Source organism: Oncorhynchus nerka, linkage group LG2, assembly GCF_034236695.1.
Source record: "Oncorhynchus nerka isolate Pitt River linkage group LG2, Oner_Uvic_2.0, whole genome shotgun sequence".
Taxonomy (NCBI): Eukaryota; Metazoa; Chordata; class Actinopteri; order Salmoniformes; family Salmonidae; genus Oncorhynchus; species Oncorhynchus nerka.
The window spans coordinates 75945926-75967231 of NC_088397.1; the positions used below are offsets into that span (position 1 = coordinate 75945926).

The window sequence follows — 21306 nt, forward strand, 5'->3', positions numbered from 1 at the left end:
AGAGTGTGTTTTCTAGCTGTTAGCTGGGGACTGGGAAGGAGCGCTCAGCACAGCCTCAGGAGCACACATAGTATAGGCAGCTACCTAGGATTTCTTTATCTGATAAAGCTTTTTTACTTTCACTGTGTAAATTGACTGGATATATTCACTTGTAGTGTGAAACCTAACATTGAGCTAATTAATTATTGGCTAATATGCATCCACATCTAAGTTAGTCTACACCCTGTCTGTCTTCACTGTTCTGTTGCGCAATGACGCACCTGGCCTTTTCACTGCCACAGCTATTCCTTTTAATTATTGTAGAGTCCCAGGAAAGCCAGACTACAAAAGCTTGTTGGACACATTTCAACATATTTTCTTTAGCCTACTAATAGTCTATTGGAGGGGAGATGCACGCTTGTTCTTGCTGGCTGAATATAAAATAGGCTACAGCATTCACGGGCAGGGAGTTGGAGAGGAGAAGCCAATATTTTACTACAATAGGCCTGTCTTAACAACAGGCTACATCCTGACAAAATACACCATATGAGTCACCTGCTAATGTACCTTTCTAGACCTTCTAAACTATCAAGAATAGACCCAAATAGTTGCATACTCAGGCCTAGGCTGTTGGCCTGAGCAGTTATTGAAATTAGCCTACATCACATCAGTTTACAGCCTATGGACAATAATTGTGTATTCACTTGATAACAATAATACGTTCCTCATTGCACGGTGTTGTTGTAGCCCAGGTATAATAATTGTCTTGTCTAAAAACGTAGGCCACAGAGCACAGCCTGGAGAAACCCACTACAGATCTGCCATTTCCTAATCTGTCAAATGATTTGTCTTGCACTTTGACAGGTAAATATTTAGCATATAGCCCTAATACGGTCTACAGTCAATCACGGATTACAAAAAGAAAACCAGCACCGTCACGGACCAGGATGTCTGGCTCCCAGACAGACTAAATAACTTTTTTGCCCGCTTTGAGGACAATACAGTGCCACTAACACTGCCCGCAACTAAAACATGCGGACTCTCCTTCACTGCAGCCGACGTGAGGAAAACATTTAAACGTTTCAACCCTCGCAAGGCTGCAGGCCCAGACGGCATCCCCAGCCGCGCCCTCAGAGCATGCGCAGACCAGCTGGCTGGTGTGTTTACGGACATATTCAATCAATCCCTATCCCAGTCTGTTGTTCCCACATGCTTCAAGAGGGCCACCATTGTTCCTGTTCCCAAGAAAGCTAAGGTAACTGAGCTAAACGACTATCACCCCGTAGCACTCACTTCCGTCATCATGAAGTGCTTTGAGAGACTAGTCAAGGACCATATCACCTCCACCCTACCACACCCTAGACCCACTCCAATTTGCTTACCGCCCAAATAGGTCCACAGACGATGCAATCTCAACCACACTGCACACTGCCCTAACCCATCTGGACAAGAGGAATACCTATGTGAGAATGCTGTTCATCGACTACAGCTCGGCATTTAACACCATTGTGCCCTCCAAGCTCGTCATCAAGCTCGAGACCCTGGGTCTCGACCCCGCCCTGTGCAACTGGGTACTCGATTTCTGCCCCCAGGTGGTGAGGCTAGGCAACAACATCTCCACCCCGCTGATCCTCAACACTGGGGCCCCACAAGGGTGCGTTCTGAGCCCTCTCCTGTACTCCCTGTTCACCCACGACTGCGTGGCCACGCACGCCTCCAACTCAATCATCAAGTTTGCGGACGACACAACAGTGGTAGGCTTGATTACCAACAACGACGAGACGGCCTACAGGGAGGAGGTGAGGGCCCTCAGAGTGTGGTGTCAGGAAAATAACCTCACACTCAACGTCAACAAAACTAATGAGATGATTGTGGACTTCAGGAAACAGCAGAGGCAACACCCCCCTATCCACATCGATGGAACAGTAGTGGAGAGGGTAGTAAGTTTTAAGTTCCTCGGCGTACACATCACAGACAAACTGAATTGGTCCACCCACACAGACAGCATCGTGAAGAAGGCGCAGCAGCGCCTCTTCAACCTCAGGAGGCTGAAGAAATTCGGCTTGTCACCAAAAGCACTCACAAACTTCTACAGATGCACAATCGAGAGCATCCTGTCGGGCTGTATCACCGCCTGGTACGGCAACTGCTCCGCCCACAACCGTAAGGCTCTCAGAGGGTAGTGAGGTCTGCACAACGCATCACCGGGGCAAACTACCTGCCCTCCAGGACACCTACACCACCCGATGTCACAGGAAGGCCATAAAGATCATCAAGGACAACAACCACCCGAGCCACTGCCTGTTCACCCCGCTATCATCCAGAAGGCGAGGTCAGTACAGGTGCATCAAAGCTGGGACCGAGAGACTGAAAAACAGCTTCTATCTCAAGGCCATCAGACTGTTAAACAGCCACCACTAACATTGAGTGGCTGCTGCCAACACACTGACTCAACTCCAGCCACTTTAATAATGGGAATTGATGGGAAATTATGTAAAATATATCACTAGCCACTTTAAACAATGCTACCTAATATAATGTTTACATACCCTACATTATTTATCTCATATGTATACGTATATACTGTACTCTATATCATCTACTGCATCCTTATGTAATACATGTATCACTAGCCACTTTAACTATGCCACTTGTTTACATACTCATCTCATATGTATATACTGCACTCAATACCATCTACTGTATCTTGCCTATGCCGCTCTGTACCATCACTCATTCATATATCTTTATATACATATTCTTTATCCCCTTACACTTGTGTCTATAAGGTAGTAGTTTTGGAATTGTTAGCTAGATTACTTGTTGGTTATTACTGCATGGTCGGAACTAGAAGCACAAGCATTTCGCTACACTCGCACTAACATCTGCTAACCATGTGTATGTGACAAATAAAATTTGATTTGATTTCATATTTAGCTAATTATTAGCCTAATATCGAGCTAATATTTAGCTTCTTAATTTGGCTACACATCACTAGACTCTATTACAGCTTTTTCCTTGTGCAACAGGCTAAGCAAGCCTCTCCACAATAGGCCATTACTCTTCTCGTAAAATCTCAGGAAAAGCTACAAAAGATAGTAGGACATTTATTTTCATTTTTATACTAGGCCTAATAGTTTATTCAGGGAAAGAAGCAGGCTTGGTCTTGCTAATTTCTGAATGTAGAACAAGCCTACAGCATAGAAAATGAATGTCGGGGAAAGTTGAGGAGAGAGTGCTTATGTGATCACTTTTGGCCGGTTATGATTACATTGTTGCACGGAGATGAGCACAGTGAAAAGGAAGAACCAAAGGAATTGACAACTATTAGAAAAATGGAAATCACTTCAAACCACTTGAGCAACAAGGCAATGACATGCTGTAAAAGATGCACAGGCTAAACAGTTTGTTGAATTGCTACATTTCAATACAAGTTAGTATATTATTTTTCATTAGACCTCCATGTACATTGAAGTATTGTTTGCAGTTTTCACTATGACAATGAACACACCCTGAAAGCACTGAATTGTCTGAACCCGTATCTGTGTTAGAGACCCCATGTATGGTCTTGTTACCACCTTATTATAAGCAGTGGAATGTGTTGATCAGTTGATTGACAGGTGTAGGACTGTGGAATGATCAACTATAAAATGTCCTCTTGTGTGGATGCTCACCAGTGTTTTATAGTTATGTAGCCTATAGTTTATCATTACAATTATGATTATAGTTATTGGCTTGGTGTATGGCCCGGGCCTTAATAATGTTTCTTGTCAGAATTATCACAAGAGAACTAGCCTACCAGTAGGACTAGCGAACGATAGCGAACTTAAATTAAATCAAATTACACTTTACTTTTATATTCTTTTTTTATACTCTTTTATACTCTCTGGGCTCGGCAGGCGAAGGTCGAGTCATGGGTCTTCCTGAAACATGACCCGCCAAACCGCGCTTGCTTAACCCGGAAACAGAAAACACTGTTCACCTATCAAACAAGGTCAGCCTACAGGCGCCTGGCCCGCCACAAGGAGTCGCTAGAGCACGATGAGCCAAGTAAAGCTCCTCCAGCCAAGCCCTCCCCTAACCTGGACGATGCCGGGCCAGTTGCACTCCGCCCTATGGGACTCCTGATCACGGCCGGTTGTGATACAGCCCGAGAAGGAACCAGGATCTGTAGTGCCTTAGACCGCTGCGCCACCCGGGAGCCCCTCTTGTATTTTTTTACATTTACTGATAGCCAGGGCACACTCCAACACTCAGAAATCATTTACAAATGAAGCATGTGTGTTTAGTAAATCCGCTTCATCAGAGGAAGTAGGGATGACCAGGGATGTTTTCTTGATAAGTGTGTAACTTTGACCATTTTCCTGTCCTGGTAAGCATTCAAAAAAGTACTTTTGGGTGTTAGGTAAAAAGTACATTATTATTTTCTTTAGCAATGCAGTGAAGTAAAAGTTTGAAAAATATAAATAGTTGAGTAAAGTACAGATACCCCAAAAAATGACTTAAGTAGTACTTTAAAGTATTTTACTTACTTTACACCACTGCCTTTGATGCCCCTCCCAGTTTCCCCAGCCGGTTTTTGATTGGGCGGTCTCGAGGAGAAGCGATGGCTGATAGGAGGAAAGACGAGCTCAACGGATACGTCTGGCATCTGGTGCACGCTGCGCCCGAGGTCGCCCAGGTAACCAGTCACCTCCGACCTTTGGTTCAGCCATTCTATTTAAAGGTCCATTTAAAGCACTGTGCTATCACTATATTCACTAGACCAGTGGTTCTCAAACCTCTTGGTTCAGGTGTTGACTCTGTTCAATCAGGTGTGCTAACTCTGGAATAGATCAAATACATGGAATGACTGGGTGTCCCAGAGTACAGGTTTGAAAACCACTAGACTGACCATGAATGTCATCCTAATTCTATATGAACAGTTAATTTTTAATGCAAATGACTATAGTTGAAATCTGAAGTTTACATACACTCTGCTTGGAGTCATTAAAACTTCTTTTTCAACCACTCTACAAACTTCTTGTTAACAAACTATAGTTTTGGCAAGTCAGTTAGGACATCTACTTTGTGCCTGCAAGTCATTTTTCCAACAATTGTTTACAGATTATTTCACTTATAACTCACTGTATCACAATTCCAGTGGGTCAGAAGTTTACTAAGTTGACTGCCTTTTAAACAGCTTGTAAAATTCCAGAAAATGATGTCATGGCTTTAGAAGCTTCTGATAATTGACATCATGCTAATTGACATCATTTGAGTCAATTGGAGGTGTACCTGTGGATGTATTTCAAGGCCTACCTTCAAACTCAGTGCCTCTTTGCTTGACATCATGGGAAAATCAAAGGAAACCATCCAAGACCTCGGGAAATAAAATGGTAGACGTCCACAAGTCTGGTTCATCCTTGGGAACAATTTCCAAACGCCTGAAGGTACCACGTTCATCTGTACAAACAATATTGCGCAAGTATAAACACAATGGGACCACGCAGCCGTCATACCGCTCAGGAAGGAGACGCGTTCTGTCTCCTAGAAATGAATGCACCTTGATGTGAAAAGTACAAATCAATCCCAGAACAACAGCAAAGGACATTGTGAGGATGCTGGAGGAAACGGGTACAAAAGTATCTATATCCAGTAAAACGAGTCCTATATCAACATAACCTGAAAGGCCGCTCAGCAAGGAAGAAGCCACTGCTCCAAAACCTCCATTAAAAAGCCAGACTACGGTTTGCAACTGCAAATGGGGACAAAGATCATACATTTTGGAGAAATGTCCTCTGGTCTGATGAAACAAAAATAGAACTGTTTGACCATAATGACCATCATTATATTTGGAGGACACGGAGGCTTGCAAGCCGAAGAACACCATCCCAACCTTAAAGCACGGGGGTGGTAGCATCCTGTTGTAGGGGTGCTTGCTGCAGGAGGGACTGTTGCACTTCACAAAATAGATGGCATCATGAGGCAGAAAGAATATGTGGATATATTGAAGCAACATCACGAGACATCACAAAGTTGAAGCTTGGTCGCAAATGGGCCTTCCAAATGGACAATGACCCCAGGACAACAAAGTCAAGGTATTGGAGTGGCCATTACAAAGCCCTGACCTCAATCCTATAGAAAATGTGTTGGCAGAACTGAAAAAAGCGTGTGCGAGCAAGGAGGCCTACAAACCTGACTCAATTACCCCAGCTCTGTCATGAAGAATGGGCCAAAATTCACCCAACTTGTTGTGGAAGGCCACCCGAAACGTTTGACCCAAGTTAAACAATTTAAAGGCAATGCTACCAAATACTAACTGAGTGTACGTAAACTTCTGACCCACTGGGAATGTGATGAAAGAAATAAAAGCTGAAATAAATCATTCTCTCTACTATTATTCTGACATTTCACATTCTTAAAATAAAGTGGTGATCCTAACTGGCCTAAAACAGGGACATTTTCCTAGGATTAAATGTCAGGAATTGTGAAACTGTGCTTAAATATATTTGGCTACGGTGTATGTAAACTTTGAATCTGAATTGTTACTATATTATTTATTTAACTGCCAGTTTTCTTTATGTGCACAGACACAGGCTCATTAAAGTGGAGGCAGAATGATATATGTGGAGTCAAGTCTGTACGTGGTTGTGGTTTCACTATGACTGGAGAGTTTCTTATAATTCAGCCCTTCCTTTTAGAAGAAGCCGCATATCAGTGTTACAGCCTTAGACATACACACACAATCTGTCAGGGCGGGTACTGTAGTCACTTACCAGAACTTCCCTCTACTGTATCTCTAATAGAACAGTTTGACATCACACACACAGCTCAACTTCCATGTCAAACGTAAACACAAGCTAGAACTGCTAGCACTCCCATTTATTTTTTTCAGTTTGAAAATAGCGCCCACAGTATTGTTATGAGTTGATGTTCCACCTAGGAATGAATTAGGTCTCGTGGAGGTGTCATGTTGTTTTCTGTCATTAACTGAATGTACCTCCTCTCTTCCCCTTTCTCCTTTTCTCTCTCTCTCTCTCTCTCTGTCTCTCTCTTTATGTCTCTTTTTCTCTGTCTCTCTCTGTCTCTCTGTCTCTGTGTCTAATTTTGTCTCTGTCTTTCTGTCTCTCTTTATCTCAGTGTGACCTCATCTACACTTTCTTCCATCCTCTGCAAAGAGACGAGAAACCTGGAACAGTGGTGAACACACTGCAGAGCAAACCTGCAGGTACACCCGCCCACCCACCCGCCTACCCACCCACCCGCCCACCCACCCGCCCGCCTACCCACCAACCCGCCTACCCACCCACCCGCCACTATAAACACACACACACACACATACACTCATACTGTATAACCTTATTAAAATCCCACATTGAGACAATAATTCTGCTATAATCAGATGTTCCGGTCTTTCTCCCCCACCTGCAGAGATCTGTTGGGCTCCGGTCTCAGGCAAAGTGGTAGGAGAGGTCAAGCTCTCCATCTCCTACAAGAGTGACAAGCTCTTCATCATGGTCATGCACATACGAGGCCTGGTGAGTGTGTGCGTGTGTGTGTGTGTACTTTCAGCATACTGATGCTAATTGAGAATGTAATGGTGTTGAAGACTTCTACTGTAGACTGTTATTTTAGATATGTACTGACTATCGTTCCTCCTGTGTATTTCCTAGCAACCCTTGCAGGAAGGGACAGACCCTGACCCCTATGTCAAGCTGTACCTCCTCCCAGACCCCCAGAAAACCAGCAAGAGGAAGACCAAGGCCGCGCGCCGCACTTGCAACCCCACCTACAATGAGATGGTGAGACCTAGTTGATGTGTGACTGTGTATGTAAATTTGTGTATCTCGACTGTTGTATAAACTCTGTTGTACAACTCTGTGTGTCTTCTCTCTCTCTTTCTCTCTCTCTCTCTCTCTCTCTCTCTCTCTCTGTAGCTGGTGTATAATTCTGTGTGTCTTCTCTCTCTCTCTCTCTCTCTCTGTGTGTACATGGTGTATAACTCTGTGTCCTCTCTCGCTCCTCTCTCTCTCTCTCTCTCTCCTCTCTCTCTCTGTCTCTCTCTGTCTCTGTAGCTGGTGTATAATTCTGTGTCTTCTCTCTCTCTCTCTCTCTCTCTCTCTCTGTGTACATGGTGTATAACTCTGTGTCCTCTCTCTCTCTCTGTCTCTCTCTGTCTCTGTAGCTGGTGTATAATTATGTGTGTCTTCTCTCTGTCTCTCTCTGTCTCTGTAGCTGGTGTATAATTCTGTGTGTCTTCTCTCTCTCTCTCTCTCTCTCTCTCTCTCTCTCTCTCTCTCTGTCGTTGTCTCTGTGTGTACATGGTGTATAACTCTGTGTGTCCTCTCTCTCCTCTCTCTCTGTCTCTCTCTGTCTCTGTAGCTGGTGTATAATTCTGTGTGTCTTCTCTCTCTCTCTCTCTCTGTGTACATGGTGTATAACTCTGTGTGTCCTCTCTCTCCTCTCTCTCTGTCTCTCTCTGTCTCTGTAGCTGGTGTATAATTCTGTGTGTCTTCTCTCTCTCTCTCTCTCTGTGTACATGGTGTATAACTCTGTGTGTCCTCTCTCTCCTCTCTCTCTGTCTCTCTCTGTCTCTGTAGCTGGTGTATAATTCTGTGTGTCCTCTCTCTCTCCTCTCTCTCTCTCTCTGTCTCTCTCTGTCTCTGTAGCTGGTGTATAATTCTGTGTGTCTTCTCTCTCTCTCTGTACATGGTGTATAACTCTGTGTGTCCTCTCTCTCCTCTCTCTCTCTGTCTCTCTCTGTCTCTGTGTGGCTGGTGTATAACTCTGTGTGTGTCTTCTCTCTCCCTGTAGTTGGTATATGACCGTATCCCTCGTGGAGACCTGCAGCAGAGGGTTATCCATCTACGGGTACTCGGGGATGGTGCATTCTGGGAAAACACCCTGCTGGGCGAGGCCTTCATCCCCCTGAATACTCTGACACCCGGACAGTGCTGGGCAGACTGGCACCAACTGGGCACGCCCAGCACCGACTCCACACACTGAGTGAGAGAGAGGGCGAGAAATTACTAATCAGGTTGGCGTGTGTGTGCACGCGCATAGGTCTGCTCAGTTGTGAGAGTTGGTCTGGTTTATTCCCCCAATGGGGGTGTGTGTTGACTCCTATCATGTCCAGTGGGGGTGTGTGTTGACTCCTATCATGCCCAGTGGGGGTGTGTGTGGACTCCTATCATGCCCAGTGGGGGTGTGTGTGGACTCCTATCATGCCCAGTGGGGGTGTGTGTTGACTCCTATCATGTCCAGTGGGGGTGTGTGTGGACTCCTATCATGTCCAGTGGGGGTGTGTGTTGACCCCTATCATGCCCAGTGGGGGTTTGTGTGGGTGTCTGTAGACTCACTGACGTTCAATCGTCACTGGACACTGTATCCATGGGACTGTACTATGTGGACCTATTGTTAGCCAGGCTGGCCTCTGACCACCATAAAAAGGGATAACTACGGACCATGTGACCAGGAGGGGAGATTACCAATCTGTATCTCTGGTGACTCTGACTACCAGAATACCTTTCTCTGGTAACAACATGGCCTCCCAAGACCAGATCACGAGGACCTATGGAAGGAAGCAGAAGGCATTGCTACTCATTGATAACAACCAATGGGTTTTGAGAAGGAGTGGAGGAAAGAGGATGCGAGGAGTATGCAATGGATATTCTCCCATGGACCACATCTTTATTTAGGGCCAACAGATAACCGTCCGTCTTATCGCCTGATGTAACAGACTTTGAAACAGTTTTAGTCCCCTTGAAAGTCATGTCTTTTAAAAGAAAACCCTAAGTTATTTATTTTTCAAATGGGACCCTTCTGTTAATGCAGCTCCATGTTGAGCTCTGTTTGGTTGTGTGGTATATGTATATTTTCATTTCTGTGTACCACGGATTTATGTAAATTGTGATATGTGAATTATGTGGGTCAGTTTTTCTGATTTGAGAGAGGGAATGAATGCTTTTGTACCCTAACACATGCTAACATGCTTTTGTACCCTAACACATTATGGTGTGGGTTTACCCTAAACACATTATGGTGTGGGTCTACCCTAACACATTATGGTGTGGGTCTACCCTAACACATTATGGTGTGGGTCTACCCTAACACATTATGGTGTGGGTCTACCCTAACACATTATGGTGTGGGTCTACCCTAACACATTATGGTGTGGGTCTACCCTAACACATTATGGTGTGGGTCTACCCTAACACATTATGGTGTGGGTCTACCCTAACACACTATGGTGTGGCTCTACCCTAACACATTATGGTGTGGGTCTACCCTAAACACATTATGGTGTGGGTCTACCCTAACACATTATGGTGTGGGTCTACCCTAACACATTATGGTGTGGGTCTACCCTAACACATTATGGTGTGGGTCTACCCTAAACACATCATGGTGTGGGTCTACCCTAAACACATTATGGTGTGGGTCTACCCTAAACACATTATGGTGTGGGTCTACCCTAAACACATTATGGTGTGGGTCTACCCTAACACATTATGGTGTGGGTCTACCCTAACACATTATGGTGTGGGTCTACCCTAAACACATTATGGTGTGGGTCTACCCTAAACACATTATGGTGTGGGTCTACCCTAACACATTATGGTGTGGGTCTACCCTAATACCCTATGGTGTGGGTCTACCCTAACATATTATGGTGTGGGTCTACCCTAAACACATTATGGTGTGGGTCTACCCTAACAAATTATGGTGTGGGTCTACCCTAACACATTATGGTGTGGGTCTACCCTAACACATTATGGTGTGGGTCTACCCTAACACATTATGGTGTGGGTCTACCCTAACACATTATGGTGTGGGTCTACCCTAACACATTATGGTGTGGGTCTACCCTAACACATTATGGTGTGGGTTTACCCTAACACATTATGGTGTGGGTTTACCCTAACACATTATGGTGTGGGTCTACCCTAACACATTATGGTGTGGGTCTACCCTAACACATTATGGTGTGGGTTTACCCTAACACATTATGGTGTGGGTCTACCCTAACACATTATGGTGTGGGTTTACCCTAACAAATTATGGTGTGGCTCTACCCTAACACATTATGGTGTGGGTCTACCCTAACACATTATGGTGTGGGTCTACCCTAACACATTATGGTGTGGGTCTACCCTAACACATTATGGTGTGGGTTTACCCTAACACACTATGGTGTGGGTCTACCCTAACACATTATGGTGTGGGTTTACCCTAACACACTATGGTGTGGCTCTACCCTAACACATTATGGTGTGGGTCTACCCTAACACATTATGGTGTGGGTCTACCCTAACACATTATGGTGTGGGTCTACCCTAAACACATTATGGTGTGGGTCTACCCTAACACATTATGGTGTGGGTCTACCCTAAACACATTATGGTGTGGGTCTACCCTAACACATTATGGTGTGGGTCTACCCTAACACATTATGGTGTGGGTCTACCCTAACACATTATGGTGTGGGTCTACCCTAACACATTATGGTGTGGGTCTACCCTAACACACTATGGTGTGGCTCTACCCTAACACATTATGGTGTGGGTCTACCCTAACACATTATGGTGTGGGTCTACCCTAACACACTATGGTGTGGCTCTACCCTAACACATTATGGTGTGGGTCTACCCTAAACAAATTATGGTGTGGGTCTACCCTAAACAAATTATGGTGTGGGTCTACCCTAACACATTATGGTGTGGGTCTACCCTAAACACATTATGGTGTGGGTCTACCCTAAACACATTATGGTGTGGGTCTACCCTAACACATTATGGTGTGGGTCTACCCTAACACATTATGGTGTGGGTCTACCCTAACACATTATGGTGTGGGTCTACCCGAACACATTAAATACTATTTTTAGTTCACTCAGTCAGTGACTAGCTACTCTACTGTAGAACTTGTAGGACTGTGCGCTGTGTGTTTGTGTCTTCCATTGTTTAGTAGCTGTTGTTATCCAAGCTGTACCTACGCTTAATTTGCCTATTTGATCATCGCTATTTGCATTTCAAATGTCTTTCAAATGTCTATTTTTTGCTTTTATCAATGCCTTCACAAATATATTTTGAATTAGTGCTTCTACATAACACATACGTGGATGTTGGAAAAATCGAACTGTTTGCTGGGGCCAGAGATGTACTGTATATCACAAAGAAAATGCTCTTTCAAACACAAACTGAAGCACCATTTAACTGCACCATTCAACTGCACCATTCAACTGAATCCAGTGGACATATTGCACTTGGATTTATTTCTCATGCATTTTTCACTTACATTGGACTTTCATGTTGTTTCAAACTACAAAGGGATCCTGCCTATATATAATCCAGTACTGTAGCTATAATAGAAAACACAACAGCACACTGACAGGATAAGTGCAAAACAAGGATTGTGTGTGTGATTTTATACATACCAGGAAAACAAACCTCAACTACATGTACCTACTACATGTACCAACTACATGTACCAACTACATGTACCTACAGCAGCATTGCTCTACTCATTTGTATCTTGTCTTTGGGAAGTTCTGGGGTGTTGCACTGCAGTCTTTTTTTGGAAGTGATTTCTCATTTTCTTCTGTAAGAGGCTTACACACTGGCCCTGTTTCACTCTGGCAGACAGACACTGTGACCTCTATGAATGTAAAAAGTACATTTTCATTGGAGTAAAATGCTTGTGGGCAGTGTACTATATCCACACAGAATCAATGTCTTAATTCACAGGTGAGAGGGAAAGGTCAAGATGAACTCATGAATTAGGCCTAGGAGTTTTGACCTGACCAAGAAATGACCTGACCATGAACAATTGCCAATACCTAGGACCAGATTTATTCCTGGTCAAAGTCACTTGGTCTGGGAAAAAAACAACTTCTGGTCATATATGGCTGTGAAGGAAGTTTCTCAAATGGAGCAGTTATTGGTAAGATATCATAACATCTTGGTGTCTGATGTTTTCGGATCACTATACAAGTACAGACAGGCTAATACAGGTTAAGGCTGGCTTTCACAGGTGCTGAAATGTAACACGTAAAATTGAATATTTAGATACTATTTGGTTTGGTTTCCTTTGACATCACATACTGTTCAGCATACTCTGCCTAGGAGTTACTGACCAGTTCACCAGCCCTGTACAGTTATGTATTCATATATGTCTAATTTAGCACATGAAGAATTGATATCTCTGAAGATGTTTATTTGCCAGTTCATTCATGATTCATAAAGAGCACAGTTTTAGAAACAGGGATAGGTAGTCTGAACAGGTGTGTGTTGAATGACTAGAGGTTAGCCTCCCTGGGGCTAAAGAGCAGTAATCAAACCGCACTGGTATGCCTAACCTGGAACAACCAGTTTAACCACTGAACTCATTCAAAAACAACACTTTATTTGACTGCCTATTGAATGTGTCTGGTGGATATCTGCTTCTTTCTGTTTGATTTCTAGAACATGAACAACATTTCCTCTGAGTTTCACAGCAGTCTGGATGGCTGCACTGTAGCTTTAGGCTCTGCAGTGTGAAGTTACAAGGAACACTATATGATTGAAAGATGACTTTCTCCATGTTGAGAGTGTAGGTGTTTGTTGTGTGCTATAAAGCTGATGACAGACATTGAAGTGAAAGTGTCTGATTTATTTTGTGTGTGTCAGTTGTACCACTTTGGGGGAAAGGAGGCTTCCTCCTTGTCTCCTTTCCTTTCTGGTCTTGATATTGTAGCTAAGAGGAGAGTCGTATAGCTCTGGATCTCTATACAGTATATTACTCTGGGTAAAAGGGATATGATCAAAATATTGCTCTTGCCTCTCATGTTTAAATACAGACCAGTGATTATGAATGGAAGGAGACTGGGACAGGGGTTCGTTTGAAGGCATTGGGACTCCCAAACCTAGCCCCAAGCCCTTAGCACCTAGCTGCTATGTACTAAGTGTAGATCTGAAAGGATATGAATAAATATGGTGATCATTTCACCTAGTTACCAGGAGGTACCTGTCTAAATATTTTAGATCTATCTGGTAGAGGCTAGGGGTAGGGGTCTATTTGGGACTGGGTTTTACCTGGATCCTTCCAGGTCAAGGGACTGAACTCTGACCTCTGTCATCCTGGGAAAATGGGACAGAATGTACATTTTTTAAATGAACTGGATCTTGTGTGCTGTAAATACTGAGAATATCATTAATGTGACATATTTCTTTAATTCAGTATTTGGTTCTAGTTGTTGTTTTCTTAATTTTTGACCATGTTATGTAATATAATTTGCACTAAATAACAAAATAAACTTGAATTGAAAAGACGTTTGTGTATTTTGGTGAGCGTAGCCGATGCGTGTTTCATTTGATGAAAGCGCCATGTAAGATTAAACAGCCACTGACTCAGAAGCTTGTGTCAGTAACATTCCAAATCATTGCACCATCTTGTTTGTATTGAAACAACATTGAAATATGTCTAATTACAATGGAAACCTAACTATTTGGTTTAACTGTTCATCTCAGTGTAGCTCAATGGCCGAACCCTGATAATTATGTTTACTTTGAGACAGGGAGGATTTGTCTCAGTCAGTCTGCGTACCTCTGTGTCCCATCACACCCATCCACCCAGGCCTCTATGCTGTCCCCATACTGAGGTAACAATTACATTAGATCAGGCTAAGTGTGAATCACCCTGGGTTAACCTCTATGTGGAGAAAGAAGGCTCATCATTGCAGGAGTGTTGCTCAGACAAGATCTGCTGGCTAAAGCGGAGAGACCACAGATGACCACATAGAAACATAAATACAGGATGATGAGAATCTACAGTAGAATTTGAGCTACAGCAGGAAAACATTAATAATGTGGATTATAATTAATGGACATTTTTGTATGGGTTGATATATTTTCGTAATGGAAAATCAAACTTCAGAAGCCTTTTTATTATAAACCTCAAATACACTACAAGTTTAAAATGTCCTGCATTGCAGGAAAGTTCTCCTGCAGCAGGGTGGTCAAATTAAGATCCTACATCTGTATGGAATTCGAGCACTAGGAGTCAATGCCCCATACCAGTTTTATACTACATATGAGAAAGATTCAAATTACAGTCTGGTATCTAGGCACGCTTATAACAAACTAGGGCCCCCCAACTGAACCAACCAACCAACTGTCGTGTCTTTGGCATCATTAAAAGTAAAGACTGTTATTTTATGAAATCAATTCTCTGTAATTAATATTACGTGATTAAACGAATCATGTAAATGTAATTAACTAGGAAGTCGGCACCACGGAAAATCTTCAGATTACAAAGTTATAATTTTCAGAATATAACTCTTCAGATATTTTAATATCTGATCAATTAGGCTTCTATTATTGAATTATTCTTTACCTCACGTCAGTCTCCTTCCAAACGTCGTAAATTGTTGGGTAATCTGCACAAACCCAGCCTTTACAATAAATCGTCCAGACACCAATTGGCTTAATCATTTATTTACTGACTAACTAAATAATCACAGAAATGCATAAACAAAAAGAAAGATATGTTACTAACAAATGATAGGTAAGATTCCCTAGTGGGCTATGATGACTTGGTGGACAAAGGAATGGGGGTTGGACTGAGAGAGCGGGAAAGACAAAAGGGATCACTACATACAGTTGATAATTATATTAGTTGAAATGCTAATCCTATGCACATGAACGCTCACTCATTCGGGAATAATTGCAATCAATATATATTTACGACCCATGTGTCTTAATCTTTCCTATTGGAATCCGGTCCGTCTGCTAAAGAGTCAGTTCATCTGAGTCTCTCTCTTTCTGTTTCCCTGAAGAGCAAAGTTTTTCATGGTTAGAATGGATACTTCAGAGTACCATTCAGAAATGTTCTCATAGAATAGATGTTTCAGCAGTTGTCGGTATTCTCGTCTCAGGTTTACATCATTTCTAGCTGCAGACTAGTAATTAGTATCTAAGATTTGCTCTTATTCTGTAGGGATCGATAGCCAATGCTCCACGTGGTATGGTTAGGAATTCAATAACTATTTGCAATCACAGCTCACGCTGTGGGTTTGCTTAGTCTAAACTAAAACCTGTGCTACCTTAGTTTACGCAGAGGTATGCGTGGTCTGAAGAGGATTTCCTCAGGAGGGGCTTTTATTCGTAACAGTAGAAAAGGTGGGTCTATGACGCCTGATCATGTCTGTGCTCACGGGGGCGGGCCAATGGCTTAGTTATACTTTAAAGGGAATACATTTCTCTCACATTAAAGGTTTAACATCACATTACACCATTTCACAAATAGTTTGATCTTTACTCATCCCTTTTATACAAGAATTAGAAACAAACCCCATAATTGAGAAATGTACCCATTCAGAGATATAGTTATGTGTGTTTCCTGTCCTCTTTGAGGTCACCAAATGAAACACACTCGTTATACCCGTCTCTTAAGTGTCCACGGACCATTCCCACCTTCTTACAAGTGAACATTTTGTTTCATTTTCCCATTTTGGGGATTTAGGAGTTTGGCCATGTGAAATCCTATGTTCACTCTGTGGTCTCTCTGCATGAAAAGGAGGAGAGAGTCTCCTCCAGGAATTTACCACCTGAGATAACAGAACCTGGGTGTAGGAGAGAGTGAGGGGGGGAGCCATTATTTATACCCAGAAAGGACCACATCATAACACAACCTATCATGAGACACTCATAAGTATTAAAAGCTCAACCCAGGCACGGCACACTCATAAGTATTAAAAGCTCAACCCAGGCACGAGGCACACACACAAAAGCATTGACAATCAAGTTGGTCCAATCTTCTATTCTTAAGACATTCCCATGAGTTGTGCATTTGAACCAGTGGGGGCTGCTGAGGGGAAGATGGCTCATAATGGCATCAAACACATGGAAACCATGTGTGTGATGTATTCCATACCATTCCACAGATTTCACTCCAGCCATTACCGCAAGCCCGTCCTCCCCAATTAAGGTGCCACCAACCTCCTTTGATTTGAACCATGCATTATACGATATACAATGCCTTGCAAAAGTATTCATCCTCCTTGGCTTTTTTTCCTATTTTGTTGCATTACAACCTGTAATTTAAATGGATTTTTAGTTGGATTTCATGTAATGGACATACACAAAATAGTCCAAATTGGTGAAGTGAAATGGAAAAAAATACTTGTTTCAAAATTATTATTTTTTTTTTAACGGAAAAGTGGAGCATGCATGTGTTTTTACTCCCTTTGCTATGAAGCTCCTAATAAGATCTGCAACCAATTACCTTCAGAAGTCACATAATTAGTTAAATAAAGTCCACCTGTGTGCAATCTAATTGTCACATGATCTGTCACATGATTTCAGTATAAATATACCTGTTCTGAAAGGCCCCAGTCTGCAACACCACTAAGTAAGTGGCACCAAAAAAATATCCAAAACTTTGAACATTCCACGGAAAACCATTAAATCCATTATTAAAAATGGAAAGAATATGGCACTGCAACAAACCTGCCAAGAGAGGGCCGCCCACCAAAACTGACAGACCAGGCAAGGAAGGCATTAATCAGAGAGGCAACAAAGAGACCAAAGATAACCCTGAAGGAGCTGCAAAGCCGCCACAGGGGAGATTGGAGTATATGTCCATAAGACCACTTTAAGCCGTACACTCCACAAATCAAATCAAATTTTATTTGTCACATACACATGGTTAGCAGATGTTAATGCGAGTGTAGCGAAATGCTTGTGCTTCTAGTTCCGACAATGCAGTAAAAACCAACAAGTAATCTAGCTAACAATTCCAAAACTCCTACCTTATAGACACAAGTGTAAGGGGATAAAGAATATGTACATAAAGATATATGAATGAGTGATGGTACAGAGCGGCATAGGCAAGATGCAGTAGATGGTATTGAGTACAGTATATACATATGAGATGAGTATGTAAACAAAGTGGCATAGTTAAAGTGGCTAGTGATACATGTATTACATAAAGATGCAGTAGATGATATAGAATACAGTAAATACGTATACATATGAGATAAATAATGTAGGGTATGTAAACATTATATTAGGTAGCATTGTTTAAAGTGGCTAGTGATATATTTTACATAATTTCCCATCAATTCCCATTATTAAAGTGGCTGGAGTTGAGTCAGTGTGTTGGCAGCAGCCACTCAATGTTAGTGGTGGCTGTTTAACAGTCTGATGGCCTTGAGATAGAAGCTGTTTTTCAGTCTCTCGGTCCCAGCTTTGATGCACCTGTACTGACCTCGCCTTCTGGATGATAGCGGGGTGAACAGGCAGTGGCTCGGGTGGTTGTTGTCCTTGATGATCTTTATGGCCTTTCTGTGACATTGGGTGGTGTAGGTGTCCTGGAGGGCAGGTAGTTTGCCCCCGTTGATGCGTTGTGCAGAGCTCACTACCCTCTGGGGAGCCTTACGGTTGTGGGCGGAGCAGTTGCCGTACCAGGCGGTGATACAGCCCGACAGGATGCTCTCGATTGTGCATCTGTAGAAGTTTGTGAGTGCTTTTGGTGACAAGCCGAATTTCTTCAGCCTCCTGAGGTTGAAGAGGCGCTGCTGCGCCTTCTTCACGATGCTGTCTGTGTGGGTGGGCCAATTCAGTTTGTCTGTGATGTGTACGCCGAGGAACTTAAAACTTACTACCCTCTCCACTACTGTTCCATCGATGTGGATAGGGGGGTGTTCCCTCTGCTGTTTCCTGAAGTCCACAATCATCTCCTTAGTTTTGTTGACGTTGAGTGTGAGGTTATTTTCCTGACACCACACTCCGAGGGCCCTCACCTCCTCCCTGTAGGCCGTCTCGTCGTTGTTGGTAATCAAGCCTACCACTGTTGTGTCGTCCGCAAACTTGATGATTGAGTTGGAGGTGTGCGTGGCCACGCAGTCGTGGGTGAACAGGGAGTACAGGCGAGGGCTCAGAACGCACCCTTGTGGGGCCCCAGTGTTGAGGATCAGCGGGGTGGAGATGTTGTTGCCTACCCTCACAGAGCTGGGCTTTACGGAAGAGTGGCCAGAAAAAAGCCATTGCTTAAATTTAAAAAATTAGCAAACACGTTTGGTGTTCACCAAAAGGCATGTGGGAGACTCCCCAAATATATGGAAAAAGGTACTCTGGTCAGATGAGACTAAAATGTAGCTTTTTGGCCATGAAGGACAATGCTATGTCTGGCGCAAACCCAACATCTCTCATCACCCCGAGAACCCTATGTCCACAGTGAAGCATGGTGGTGGCAGTGTCATGCTGTTGGGTTGTTTTTCATCAGCATGCACTGGGAAACTGGTCAGAATTGAAGGAATGATGGATGGCGCTAAATACAGGCAAATTCTTGGGGGAAACCTGTTTCAGTCTTCCAGAGATTTGAGACTGGGATGGAGGTTCACCTTCCAGCAGGACAATGACCCTAAGCATACTGCTAAAGCAACACTTGAGTGGTTTAAGGGGAAACATTTAAATGTCTTGGAATGTCCTAGTCAAAGCCCAGACCTCAATCCAATTGAGAATCTGTGGTATGACTTAAAGATTACTGTACACCAGCGGAACCCATCCAACTTGAAGGAGCTGGAGCAGTTTTGCATTGAAAAATGGGCAAAAATCCCAGTGGCTAGATGTGCCAAGCTTATAGAGACATACCCCAAGAGACTTGCAGCTGTAATTGCTGCAAAAGGTGGCTCTACAAAGTATTGACTTTGAGGGAGTAAATAGTTATGCACCCTCAAGTTCTGTTTTTTTTGTCTTATTTCTTGTTTGTTTCACCCAAAAATATTTTGCATCTTCAAAGTGGTAGGCATGTTGTGTAAATCAAATGATACAAACCCCCCAAAAATCTATTTTAATTCCAGGTTGTAAGGCAACAAAATAGGAAAAATGCCAAGGGGCTGAGTACTTTCGCAAGCCACTGTAGGTAGGCTATTACTATTAGCTATGTTTGGAGATAGTGTGTCTGTGTTATCATATGGACAATATTGCACAGTGAAATTAAAGGATGTCCATACAGTACCTGCTGCATTGTATGTTATACATCATGACTAACAACATAAGTATTTTGGGAATCAGGAGCAAAAGGGACAGTCTTTCACAACAATTTTGCTGTATACAGTGCATTCGGAAAGTATTCAGACCCCATGACTTTTTCCACATTTTGTTACGTTACAGCCTTTTTCTAATATGGATAAAAAAAATTAAAATCCTCATCAATCAACAAACAATACCCCATAATGATAATGCGAAAAACAGGTTTTTAGACCATTTTGCAAGTGTATTAAAATAAAAAAGCAAACACCTTATTTACATAAGTATTCAGATCCTTTGCTATGAGACTCGTAATTAAGCTGAAATGCATCCTTTTTCCATTCATGAAATGTGTCACATGCGCCGAATACAACAGGTACAAAAATGCTTACTTACAAGCCCTTAACCAAAAATGCAGTTTTAAGAAAATACAAAAAATAAAAATAAGAGATGAAAATAACAAATAATTCAAGAGCAGCAGTAAAGTAACAGTAAAGTGGCTATATACAGGGGGTACCGGTGTCGAGGTAATTGAGGTAATATGTACATGTAGGTAGAGTTATTAAAGTGACTATGCATAAATAATAACAGAGTAGCAGCAGTGTTCCAGAGGAGGAGGGGGGGGCGATGCAAATAGTGAGTAGCCATTTGATTAGCTGTTCATGAGTCTTATGGCTTGGGGGTAGAAGCTATTTAGGAACCTCTTAGACCTAGACTTGGTGCTCCAGTACCGCTTGCCGTGCTGTAGCAGAGAGAACAGTCTATGACTAGGGTGACTGGAGTCATTGACAATTTTTAGGGCTTTCCTCTGACACCGCCTGGTATAGAGGTGGCAGGAAGCTTGTCCACGGTGATGTACTGGGCCGTACGCACAACCCTAAGTAGTGCCTTGCGGTCGGAGGCCGAGCAGTTGCCATACCAGGCAGTGATGCAACCAGTCAGGATGCTCTAGATGGTGCAGCTGTAGAACCTTTTGAGGATCTGAGGACCCATGCCAAATAATTTCAGTCTCCTGAGGGGGAATAGGTTTTGTCGTGCCCTCTTCACAATTGTCTTGGTATGCTTGGACCATGTTAGTTTGTTGGTGATGTGGACGCCAAGGAACTTGAAGCTCTCAACCTGCTCCACTGCAGCCCCATCGATGAGAATGGGGGCGTGCTCGGTCCTCCTTTTCCTGTAGTCCACAATCATCTCCTTTGTCTTGATCATGTTGAGGGAGAGGTTTTTGTCCTGGCACCACACGGTCAGGTCTCTGACGACCTCCCTATAGGCTGTCTCATTGTTGTCGGTGATCAGGCCTACCACTGTTGTGTCATCAGCAAACTTAATGATGGTG

The 21306-nt window shown here is 43.1% G+C and overlaps 1 protein-coding gene across 1 annotated transcript in view; it reads left to right on the forward strand.

Annotated features, from left to right (window-relative positions):
• Window positions 1-14269, forward strand: part of LOC115117971 (phosphatidylinositol 4-phosphate 3-kinase C2 domain-containing subunit beta-like) — a 93511-nt gene extending 79242 nt beyond the window's left edge. The window contains 5 exon segments of the mRNA XM_065002726.1: window positions 4543-4660; window positions 7102-7183; window positions 7387-7499; window positions 7635-7763; window positions 8776-14269. Coding sequence (XP_064858798.1) covers window positions 4543-4660; window positions 7102-7183; window positions 7387-7499; window positions 7635-7763; window positions 8776-8967 — 634 coding nt within the window. The 3' untranslated portion in view covers window positions 8968-14269.
• Window positions 14270-21306: the final 7037 nt, after the last annotated feature.